Source organism: Echinococcus granulosus (genome assembly GCF_000524195.1).
Source record: "Echinococcus granulosus chromosome Unknown EG_S00025, whole genome shotgun sequence".
NCBI lineage: Eukaryota > Metazoa > Platyhelminthes > Cestoda > Cyclophyllidea > Taeniidae > Echinococcus > Echinococcus granulosus.
In genome coordinates, this window is record NW_020170405.1 from 930503 (window position 1) to 942999 (window position 12497).

Consider the following 12497-nt stretch of genomic DNA (forward strand, 5'->3'; position numbering starts at 1 on the left):
AGGAGGTTTGGCATAAGATGGAGCAAGCAAATCTCTCATATCAGATTCCACGATTTCAGCTTTCCAAAACCTTCAACCAATTTAGGAAAGCAGTTAATTTGGATCAGACCTTCGATGACCTCTATGTTGGTAATATCACGGAATACTTACCCGATCCATGCAATGACTACTATACACAGATCGGCCTTGCATTAAGCGCTGTATCGAAACGCAGCTCCAGAAAGTTGGATCGGTTGGCCAACTACTTCACTACCATCGGTGATTTAATTGCTTTGTATAAATTGAAATTCGACCAGATATCCCAAGCACTTTGCGTGATTGAGGAAAATAAAAAGGTACTTGAGCCGCTCAGTCCACTCATTGATGTCGGCGATAAAATTATTGGCTATCTGGTGAACAAGACGAACACCGAGTTGATTTCCCAGTTCACGAACAACACCGCCGAAATTTTTATCAATTCCCGTCGCCCGATCGACCATTACGCGCTTCCGCTTCTTCATCGAATTCTTGATCGCCTTTTTCCCTACCCTAATCTCCGACAGGCATATAGAAAAGCTCTATCCCCTATCTGTCCCACAGATACTACTTATTCGCCCCTCTTCCTAACCCTGAAAAATTTCGGTTTCACTCTGAGTCTTTCTGCTTTTGGTTTGTTTATTGCTAGTGTCATGTGGAGTCGCATACAATTTTAAGAACACCTCCCACATCATCAACAAAAGCGATCTTCCTCCATATGGTGCTTTCCTTATTCTCCTTTTTTTGTTAAAAATTTTAATGATTCCTTTTGTACTAACATCTTCAAATAACGTTTGTACTATGCTCCTTATTTTCTTTAAAATAAAGTCAAGTCCTGTTTATTTCCCAATGGAAATTGGGCAGAGAATTCGAGTTCAAGTGCTGCACACTCGTCATTGGAAGAAGTGATGGTGAGCTGGTCGAATGAGCGGGAACTAATTGCGCAGGCGCGATTGCATTGATTCATCCTCCTTTTCAGGTTGAAACCCGCAAACAGAATCGCGGATACAGCTTCACAACTGAAAGCGTTGGAGAGAAAACTAGTAAAGATTGGCACAACTGATAAACTCGCCTGTGTGGTCAGGCTTCGGACTTTGAATCCAGCAATGGATTTGAAATGAGCGATAGGAATGGATGTGGGCAAGAGGTGCGATGGTGCATGTCTATTCTCGTAAGGGCAACAAGCAGAGAAACAATTGGTTGCAGGTGGGGCGACTTTGGTGTAATACAGTTACTCGGACGTCCGCATGTCTACAGTATTGCTTGAAATCGCCACGTAATATCAGTCCGTTATTGACTAGTGCATGCATGGTTCCGATTTATGGCACTGAATAGAGATCGTCAAATCTCCCTCTGAATAAAAAAACGTGCTTTTGGAATTAGTTGTAAAACTTTGGTAGTTTGTTTAACTCTGCTTTCGGCTACGCGGATATTTGGCTCTACGCACTTTGTTTTTCCGCTTAGTGGCATGGCCTGCAGGTCATGCCAGTAGCCTCTCAGTCCTTCTGTACGACTTCAGAAAAGACTCGGGACGCTGCCTTCGTGGCAGAGGCAAGCGAACCCTACCCCAAAAGACAACTAAGCGGATTTCCATTGCTATGTGCTAAATCTTAACGTGTTAGAAGGGCGCCTGCAGCTCCAGTTTTGTGTTTTGCGAGAGTGCGATTAACAACTGACGCGACCCTACCCGTGAGCCACCCGGAAAGGTTATTTTGGAGCTACCTAGGGTGCCCATAATGATATCAAATAGACACCATTATGGCATCATTAGACACCCAGATAGACAGGTGGCTGGCAGCAATGAAGTGAAAACAGTGTCAAGGAGGTGTAAGTGTGGAACGTGACCACCATGAATCTATTTTAAGCCTTATTTTCTATGAAATGACTTATTTTAGACTAAGATTTTACGAATAGCAATGGAACACGAGATGGCTCTTTTACAGAGCATCAATCAAGTCCTAGTAACGTAAAGGCAGGGAATTTCGCCTTTTTCAACCTAATTTTTAGACGGACCAAACTCCAGATCCAGTGAAAATTGCCAAAATGGATTAGTGACGTCGTAATCAACCATCTTTTTGGGCGTACACAAGTTCGACGGCTGGTGCTGCCGATTCGTGGTTGTGGGAAGTTGTGATGCATTATGCGGAAAGCTGATCAAAGGGAGCATCGGATATGACACTCAAAAGGAGAGAAGAGCTACGTAATGCTCTGATGCATAGCTTAACCCTGCGGTCCAAAACTCGGGCACCCGGTTCTATGCAGATGGTAATTTCGCTCAGCAACATGACCTCCGGATCACCTTAATACCCTCTCGATCCTTCTATATGTCAGAAGTGCATTTTCTGCCATATTACTGACTTACCACAACTTCGGGAAAAGGCGATTCATTTAAAACGCGGTGGAATTTGTGTACCACAATCAATAAATTTCGCAACTAGTTGGTGTGTATCGAATTGAGGCACTTCATTTTAGGTAAAGCAGGGCAGTTATAGTTACCTAGTCACTATTTAAGTGTGAGGCGAAAATAGGTTCGACGTATACCCTAATGCTTTTTTTCAATACAGTATTTAATTAAGGCCTGCAAAATAACATTTAAAATTAATTATTGCAATAATACAATTTTTCGTCCCCATGTAAATAATTAGTAGTTGCTTTTGTCGAATTTCTTTATACAGATTATGGACAGCGGTGTAAATAGAAAAATTTTGTTTATATTGCCATTGCCAGCGGTTCTTCGATTACTGGTGAGTCTTGTGAGTCGTGGTTAATGATGTACTATTCTCGTATCCTCATTATCTGGTTTGTTGTGTAATTTTCATTTCCTAATTTGATGAAAGGACGTAATGTACGAAGCTGAAGTAGTTACTGGTGCAATGTTTCCGTTTGTCACTTGCGGGTCCCAAGGAATGTTTCGATTGCACGACCGTTTCAAATTATTTTGAAAAGTAAACCTTTCCTACAGACTCATATGTTACTCATTTTGTGTCTGGGTATGGCTGCTTATTGTCATAGCTTATCCAAATCGAGTTTTTTTCTACAAGTCTAGAATTCGCGAATGAGTCGTGTTTTGACATCAGAACTTTCTGAGATGTCCATTGGGCCCGATTCCATTGAGACAAATGGTTCTGCTCATCGAATGGGAGATTCATCTCCAATGGGACGCATTAATCCATGGAAAGGTCGTGCAGTAACGTCTAATAGCGTTAAAGGGATGGTTGATGGCCCATCCGGTGCATCCTCACAACTACGGGATGTAACTGGAGGAAGTTCTTCCAGCGAAAAACTATTTGAGGCGGATGCCTGGCCTGAGCCCTCGGCTCCGTTTGAGCGTCGTGTAACGGTGTCTGGTTCAGGCACTAGATCAATTGACGAAAAACCGAAAAATAGTAAGTTTGACTTTATGGTTGTAGAAGGGATCAGATTTTCGCTGATACATTTCTATTTAAAATGCGTTTTTGGTTCCCAAAGCCTGTATTTGCTATACGGCATATTTCTATATGTGCTACAATCCTTGTTAGTTTTGCTAATTTCGTACTACCCTCGATTTTATAGAAAAACTTGGCCGAAAGTGGCAAAATATTGAGATCGAATTCGTCACCTCACGCGGAGGTAGCAGTGGGAATCGCGGCGGTGTACGTTTGCCATCTGGGGCGACGAACGCCAACCATCACTCCCTCTCGTTGATCCCACCATCGAGTTCGGAAATCAATTCACCCACTTCATCCACTCTCTCTCGCGGTGGTGGTGGTAGCAATCGTAGGGGAGGGTTGACGTCAAACGGTTCTTTTAATCGCGGACGTGGTAATAGACACATTAACGGTTATTATCAGTCTCGTGCATCATTGCGGGCTCCAGACCAGGACGTGGTGCAGGAGCCCTCCAATGATGTCTCAGAGACTAGCAACATGGAACCAGTGTCTAAGGCGGTTCCCACTGCCTTCGTAAGTGGGGTGCCGCGCGGGGCGTACTCATCACGGGGGCGTAGGGCTGGCTCTCGAGGTGGCGGGTATACGAATACCAGTTACGTGTCAAAGAATAGCGGAACAAGTGCTTCACAGCCCAATACATCCACCCCTTTGACGGTACCCCAGCAGGTTTCCGTAGCAGCGGCAGCTGTTGCTGCTCAAGCGATGCCTCAGTTGCCCGCTGTTGGACCAGGTTAGTTGGTTTTCTACTGGTACGATTTTATTTAAAAAATTTGTTTCCTCGTTATGTGATTCCCCAAGTGCTTAAATTAGACCATAACGATATAAGTAATTGTTCTCTTTTGGTTTCTGATTGATTTTAGAAGCAGTATTTTTTACTTTTAGTTACTTATTTATTCCCCAATATGTTGGTGCCCGGACCGGCGGTCTTTCCAATCCCACCACAAACGTTCCCCGTGACCACGGAAGCGGCCGTCATGGACGGTGGCGCAGCTGCTTTGCAAGCTGCGGTTCTCTTACCTCAGCCCTCTCCCCAGGCCTGCCTCGTCTCTCCTGAGCCGACTTCCTCTGCGGTTCGCAATCCACTAAGAGAGGATGTCACGCTTGAAGAGTTGCTTGAATTTCTCAGTCAGTACAGATGGTCCAGAGTCCGGATGCCAGATCATTTTCGGAACCATCCAACTGTGGCTGCAGCTATGCAGGCGGTCGGAATGGCCGCTGCGACCGGTGACGAAACTGCAGCCGAGTTTCCGAGGGAGGGTGCAGCTAGCCCTGCTATGGAGAAAAAGGAGGATATAATTGTTGTTGATGACAGATTCTACTTTGTTCCTTTGAATTCGCATTTAACTAAGTTCCTAAAGTTTCATTCCAAACAGGATTATATCCGTCACCACGTGTAAGTTATTGTTTTGTCGCTTGGGCTATATTTACCTGTTTCTAAAGTTATTCTTTTCCTTTGCAGCGAATATTACTTCAGTGACATTAATCTACAGCGGGACGAACATTTAGTGAAGCTTATTTGTATGAATAAGTACACGTGTCCTATCGGCGCACTTCTCGGTTTCAATAGATTACGTTACGTTAATACAACAGAAGATGAACTCATAGAAGGCGTTACGAATAGTTCAACCGTCACTGTTGTATACGACGACCAACAACGGGCCGTTGGTGTGACTCCTCAAAATCCATCGGTTTTGCGGGCTACTGCGGTCGCTTACCCAACGTCCTTTGATTGCACTTCACAGCAATCCACACAGGCGCCTGATTTACAGCAACCAAAGTCTTCCGAAGTTGAATCTTCTCAGGTGTTAATGCCTGTCGGCTCTATAGGCAGTCTGCCGTTCGTGTTGTCCAATGGCATCCCTGCGCCCCCTGTTCCTGGTTTGCAGCCCAACGGAAGTCATATTTTCCAGTCTCCCCATTTTCTTCCTTATCCGGGTGTTCCGACCTTACCGTCATATTATGGCGCAAATACTTTGCCCGGAACGGTCGCGACCGGCGCCGCCGGAGATCACACAGTTACGATGAATCCAGCACCTGCCCCAGATAGTACAAATGTGTGTTATCGTCCTCTATGGCCAACTCCATCAGTCTTTCCTCAAGCTCCAGCGTCATTTCTTCCATACATTACATCACAGCACCAGCCATTTTATGTCCCGCTGTTGCAGCCACCGCCAGCTGGTTTGACCTCTGTTGCTGCTTCGGTTCATAATAATATATCGAGAAACCCGCCTGTGCCGTTTCTCCCCGTTTCTGTTGCAGTTTCCAGTACACAATTATCGGTTCCACAGCAGAGGACGTATGCTGTTTCCGTTAGAGCTCCACACCGACCCCCCAGCAACCGAACCATTAGCGGCGACTGCAAAGTCATTGACGAAACATTAGAACAAAATTCGTAAACTGCACAATTTGCCTTCACTATTTAACCCTTCCCTGTACATAGCCTCGATTTTTATACAAATTTCATTTTGGAACTGCTAAAAACTGTACAGTATGCGTATGGCAGAACAAAAAGACAAAAAAAAATGTTTCTTTGCGTTTGCGTTCAATCGCATACGTCTTCTGTACATAAATTTGCATTTACCATCAACTTTCAGTGACGCTTGCTTCGTGTGAGTTTTCCTACTTTCGTTGTTCTGTTGCTCTCTAGCAATTTAGGGGACATCCATCCAGTCATCTGTAAAAAGAACAAAAAAGTGCTTGTAAACAGCTTTCTCCTCCGAAGGCGTTGTTTTACCCGTTTCCTCTACTGCTCATCATCTAGCAAGCTGTAGAGGATTGGATCAGCCTATCTCGCTTCTGGCCCGTGTTCGGACCCTCTTATGTGCCCACATTTCTACTGTTCTTCTTTGCTTTTTCGTCTCTGGCCCACATTCCGCTCTCTTCTGTTTAAGTGTACTTCTATCTGGACACTTCTCCTTGTGCTTGTTTGTATGTCCTGTTGATTCTGTAGATGCGCCACTTTCATTATTATCATAGGCGCCATAACCAATCTGATCTTTTTCTTCTTTTCCGTGGGTTAAACGGTGTGGTGCTTGGCTTTGCACCATTTGGTTGTTGCACGTACTAGTGACCTTCTGGAAGCGCTGTGCCACGTTGCTGCACTGGGCGGGGTGGTCTGCTGATCCTTTGTAGGGTCTGAACTCGTCCAAGCTCTGAGAAGGTAGCGGTTCCTGCAGATGTATTGTGGATAGGGCACAGGCTGAATTACACTGGCCAGTGTAATTTGGTCAGTATTGTGTGCTTGGAAAGCGTGGATGGATTGGCTGTCGTTGTTTGCTTACTTCCGGTGCATGGAGTTGTTAAAAGCGGTCAAATTGGATGATTTGCTGGTTTTCGTGGACCACGTAATTGGTCCTATGGACTCTTGCACTACTCTGGGAGCTTGAAAAGACTCTTGGTGGTGAAATCATGAGGAAGGGGTGCAGGTCCTTTCCAGCTCTAAGGACAGTGATTGAATGCTTAAAAGGTGTCAGGTCGCAGTCACTAGGACAGGGCAATAGGGTTGCTTTCGTGATTAGCAGTGGGAGCATTCCTGCTACTCACATCTGCTATGTATGTTCGGTGGTAAAAGGAGAGTCCCGCGTTTTGCCAATGGATGGAACTATCTATGGAGAAGGAGGTGTTTACTTCAGCGACATTTCGGGAATAACAATGGTGAAAATGTGCACCGTAGAGTTTCGCGAAGTCAACGCGTCGGTCACACGAATATGGTGACTCGAGGCGATTATTGAGGCACTGCCATGCCTCTTATCACATTATTTACCTCTAAAACCTTTTGCACTAATTAATTACCCTCATGTCTCGAGTAAAGGACCACATAGTCTTTCCATGTGTTTGAGATGTTTGGTTCAATAATTCTTCCTCCCATATAAGGCAGTAAGAGGGACTGTCGAACAGTTTCACGTCTGACTCTTTAACAAACTCAACCTGGTGGTGCGCAAAGTGCTACTCACTTTTAGGATTCGTTTGCGATCATCCTAACTCTAGAAGCCCCAATAATTAAATGATGTCACCCATAAAATAAACAAAATAACTTATTTGTGAATTCGGTACTAAGATTTGTCCACGCGACAGGTGAATTGCAATTGGTATGCACTATTGGATAAGTGCAACGACTTCGATGTCAAAATTTCGGGTTGTGTGTACAACTTGGCAGAGGTGAAGGCCATCTTGCTTGCAGAAGCCCTCTTTAAAACTGTTTGTCTACTGACTCTGGACTGCATTTCTTCACAAAATTTGACATCGTTGTATCAATACCATTGTAAGGGGAGTAAAAAAGGACTTATCTCGGGTTGATTAACACCTGACACCGTGTTTGACAACGATCACACCCCTCATGTTACAGTATTTCGGGCAAATCACAACTTGGGGTCCTTGTGGTGTATTATTATGACAAAATCATTAAAAAATTTCTTGTCCAACGCTTGATTTATGGATGAAACTTAGTTTAAAGTTGTTTGTTGACGCTAAATATGGTCTGAAATTTTATTATTAACTGGATTGTGTTTTCAATACTAAATTTATATTCAAAATTGTGGCAGTGGCCGCTCTTCAGTCAGTGATTATTTCAAAGTATTTCCTACTTATTTATTCCCTTTAGGTAATTTAATGACCATTTTAGTTAACTCAGCATCAATAAAATTTTTTGTGTCCTCATAGTCCCAAATCCGTTGCCGATAATAACGGGTGGTAATCGCGCTCCCACGCACATTTTTACAACCTCCATAAAAGGGTTGGAATTGAGCAACATATATGCATATAGTGCACTGGCATGTCTGGGTCATCTGTGAAGATGCGTCCAAACATCGCCGGTCCGGAAGTTTTATTTACACTCACAAAAGGCCTGGATGGCTCTAATCGTCGACGACATGAATAGAACACTCTGGGGCCGAACGACGACCGATTATTCGAGTGGTGTTGATGGAGGCAGTGATTACAGGCCTGCTGCGCAATCCACAGACCTTGACCTGAATCTGTGCGTTTTTCGAATACCAGAAACATGACCTCGAATGTATTTACGTGTTCAAGGCTACGCTGTGTGGGTGAGCTGATAAGAGCATTTATGCGAAGGAATCAAATGTACATGAATTTCGCACAAAGTGTCTACTTTTTCCCGTCTTTCGATAGAATATCTCGAGGTTTCCAATTCCGCTAAGATATATACAGGTGTGAAATACTGTGAAAAAATCTTCTGCTACTGACCATCTACTTAATTGGGAAGTGTGCTTCTTTCATAGAATTCCAACAGATTAGTATACAAACGCCGCGTACATTTTTTTGGCTTTTAAAAGTGATGGGGGCAATTTTTCACTGAGCCTATGAAATTCAAGCAGGAGAGCTCGAAGACCGGGGGGTAGGCGAGTGGGAAAATCCGACGATTGATTTCCACATCTACCACCTTGACGCAGTCTTTCCATCTCTTCAAGGTCCACGTCTTCCACTCTTCTCATATTAAAGTAATTTTAGAAGCAAGTGGTTGTCATCTTCAAATGCCACCAATACTAGGCCGCTACTTTTTGAACCGTGGGTTTAAACCTCGTTTAGAAACCATAGGGCATATGATGTATAACGGAGTCAAATCGTGCTGTGTAGCATGAAGACAACCCTCTCCTTTTGTGTTCTCACATTTTTGCATATCACGAATGTCAATGGTGGGAAGTTGATCTTACCAAAAAGCACAGTGCAAAGGAGCAGAGGTTATTAAAACTATTCCCATGGAAGTCATTTTTGGCTAATATGTAAAGGCAACAACAAAAGCTACAGGCGTTCAGGTAAAGTGGGAATATTTGAGTTTGTGTGGCACAAGAATACATTTTAAGGAATAGAAACTATATCAATCTTATGGATGCCTTCCCCTTTAACCTGCACATTCCTCTTGGCGTTTGACTAATATCCAGAAAGCTTCTCCACAGAAATACTTGCCAGTACCCTAAACCACCCTTCAATACTCGCGCCAAATTTGCGAAACCACACATGCTAGGCATCGTTTGTGTACATTGTTCTCACAGACAATTTCATCTCTTATTCAATTTTACGACAGGTTAGGCGTTGACATTCCAGGTTCAGGAGTTCCACCCGCTAAATGTTTAGAGGAATGGCTGATGAATTGAGGGCTGGTAACACCGACGGACGTACACCAATCTTTGAAGCATTTACACTATTCCAATGTCTTACTGTGGTTGGGCATTCGATTACCTTACTGTGCTGGAATTCTTCCACTGTTGTGCATGGCCTTTAAGCCTTTGCTGAAAACATAGTTAGTTACTATAATTTGTTTCACCCCCGTACCGATACCGTCCTATTAATTAACGGTGTACCGACTAACCCACAACACATACACTAGCTAATGGTAATAGGACAAATGTACCACTTACTACTGACCGTCGTTACACCATAGTGGCATCCCTTTTATGCTTCTAGGCGTAAAATAGAGGTTCTCGGCCCGACCTGGATGTCCTTGGCCACGATTATGGGCACATGAAGCAAAGCGAGATAAAGGGGTGTTGCTTAAGAATAATTATCCTCGAAGTTGATGTTACTCATAATTTTGCTTAATTGAAAACAATAAAAAATAGCATTCGTCCTGAAGGCCAGTTTTGGGTGTTTACGGGGAAATAAACCCGTCATCTCACCCAACATGAGATTTGAGTCATCGCTAACTCAGGTGACATCAGAGTGATCGCCTGAATCATTGTCAAGCTAGACTTCTGTAAAACAACTGAACCAATCATTAGATTAAAGAAGTGTCTTTGAGGTACGCTGGTTAAAATCTGTAAGTGGCGAGGATGATGTAGAGGAATGATAAAGCCAAATCGCCTGTTTCAGGAATAATTGAAATGGACTACAATGAAGGCCTTAGACACACCTAGGGGAGAGCCTTGGTGAAGAATAGAAGCCGGTAATGGTTGAGTCTTCATGGAAAAAATCTACTGCTGAAAAGACCTTCACCTCTGTTAGGCCATTACACAGGCCCTAAAGATCTGACTGCGGACAGGGTGCACTTTTCTAATAGTACGCAGAGATTGCATTTTTCACGTCTCAAAGGCACACCTTAGTAACTCATTCCCACATAAGCAATTCTGTTGAGTTAAAAAACTTGGAGTTTAGCTTACTGTAAATTAATGAGTCGATTCTAGCTCCTCATGGAAACCAAGAATTGGTCCCTCTGATTCCATTTTTCATTTCTATTCGAAATGTACCCTCTGTGCGTAGTGTTGGGGCTGTTTCACAAATGCAAATTGTCCAAATCACTTCTCTCGTGGTTAAGGATAACTCTCCAGTTCCTACCTCTCCGTGATCATCGGAAATGACTAATAAATGTGAATGTAGTTACAAATTTCCCTTTGAGTGTTTTCTTTTTGACTTTTCTGCATCGTCTTCTTTCTCCATTGCCGTAAATTATTTTACCCACACTTTCTTTTCCCTCTCTTGGGATTTTATTTCACTTAACTTTGGTTACTGTCAGGGTTTGAAGCGAAAAAGAGTCTTTATTAAGATCTTTATAATCAGTATTTAAAAGAAGAGCTTTCGTCGTCGATTTATTTGCGCAACAGAAGTAGTTATTCCAACCCATAAAAATGAGCCATTTTATTAGTTTTTTTATAACTACGAAAACCTGAAGAATTAATCATCATTTTATTGTATCATATGCAAGTTAAAGTTAGCCCTGAAACGTGCCGTTTTCTTGGCAAGGGCCGGAAACAATTTTTACACCGTACTTGGAACTGATTTTGCATTTGTATTATGCTTTAGTATATAACACTCAAACACAAGATGATCAGTTCGACCCAGTAATCATTGCTTTGAGAGGAAAACGATTTGCAGCTGTCTTATTGTTTGGAACCGACGCACACTACCTCTTCCTAAGTACAATGAGGTATTTTTCACCTGATTAGGCACCAAAGTTTGTGCAGCAAAATCGTCTCAAGTTTGACAGTAGTTTGATTCACCCATCGCTAATCGTGCTTGATGATGTGATGAGTGGGGAGTTGTTGCTCTTTTTCTGTTTTCTCACCCTTTAACGAACCATGGTCTTAACCACCTCACTTCCCCAAACACCATCAGCTCCACACCATCCTCTATTTTATGTCAATTTTACTTTCCACCTACGCTTTAGTGAGTTTTAGACGCAATTATTAACCACTGTCACAGCCAAGTCCTCACCGAAGGCGTTAAAACATATATCATTTTTAATCCAAATTTATTGTTGATGCGTAAAAGGATTGGAGAGCTGTTAGCAGCAACTGCACGGATAAGATACCATGTCACCTAGACGTAAATCAACATCTGAAAAGACCAAAGAACCCGTGCACGGGTAAAACAAGCTTCGCTCTGTTCCAGTTGCTGACTTTGAGTCTGCCTGTCACCTCTTCACAGAGACGCTTTGACCCAGCACCAATATGTTTTATAAAGGGTTTCATTAGACTATAGCCATCACTTATGCAAAATTCCACCTTGATTTCAGACCTAGTTTCGAGGCTTCAATCAAAGGAAAATAAATGAAGGGGTAAGCCGTTGTTAATTCTAAATTCAGCATGCTAACTCAAAAACTTATGCAGAAGTGGATCCACTAGAAGTACTTTGTCAACAATTTTAGTCAGGGAAAGTATTATTAACGAAATCATCCATTGATTACGTGACTCTCACTTCGATACCTCGATCATGATGCTGGGGCAAATAAACTTTTGGCTCAAATGAAGGGATTGTTAACGAAGGCACCGTGCATAAATTTTGATTTAATTGACTTGAATGTATGAGTTGCGGTGTAGCTGTAGACTAATGACTACTACCATTACAAATAAGTCAAACAAGGGTTTTCCTTATCAAGATAGCAGAACCATCAAACTAAGCAAGGTTTCAAAAAGCCATTTGACATAATGATGTCATCTAAAACGTCAGTATAGCCTCTACGACAAGAAATCATGCTGCTTTGTATCACTGCCACGTGGGAAAGAGATAAATGCGTTGTGTTTTTGTCTTAAAAAGGAATAGTTCTCCTCTATGCTGACTGCAAGAAAGGAGGAAACGAATCATTTGTAGTCATCAAAATGCTAT

At 42.9% G+C, this 12497-nt stretch overlaps 2 protein-coding genes across 2 annotated transcripts in view; both read left to right on the forward strand. All coding sequences in view use genetic code 11, as the record gives it.

The window, feature by feature from the left end:
• The window catches only part of EGR_04238 (hypothetical protein), a gene marked incomplete at both ends in the record, with an annotated part of 4989 nt that extends 4297 nt beyond the window's left edge, over positions 1-692 (forward strand). The window contains one exon of the mRNA XM_024493487.1: positions 3-692. Coding sequence (XP_024352188.1) covers positions 3-692 — 690 coding nt within the window. The remainder of the gene's footprint in view (positions 1-2) is intronic.
• A 2378-nt stretch (positions 693-3070) lies between these two features.
• Positions 3071-5839, forward strand: EGR_04239 (hypothetical protein; the record flags this gene model as incomplete). Its single annotated transcript, XM_024493488.1, has 4 exons — positions 3071-3401; positions 3568-4173; positions 4326-4836; positions 4903-5839. The coding sequence occupies 4 exons, from the start codon at positions 3071-3073 to the stop codon at positions 5837-5839; spliced, it is 2385 nt and encodes a 794-aa protein (XP_024352189.1).
• Positions 5840-12497: the final 6658 nt, after the last annotated feature.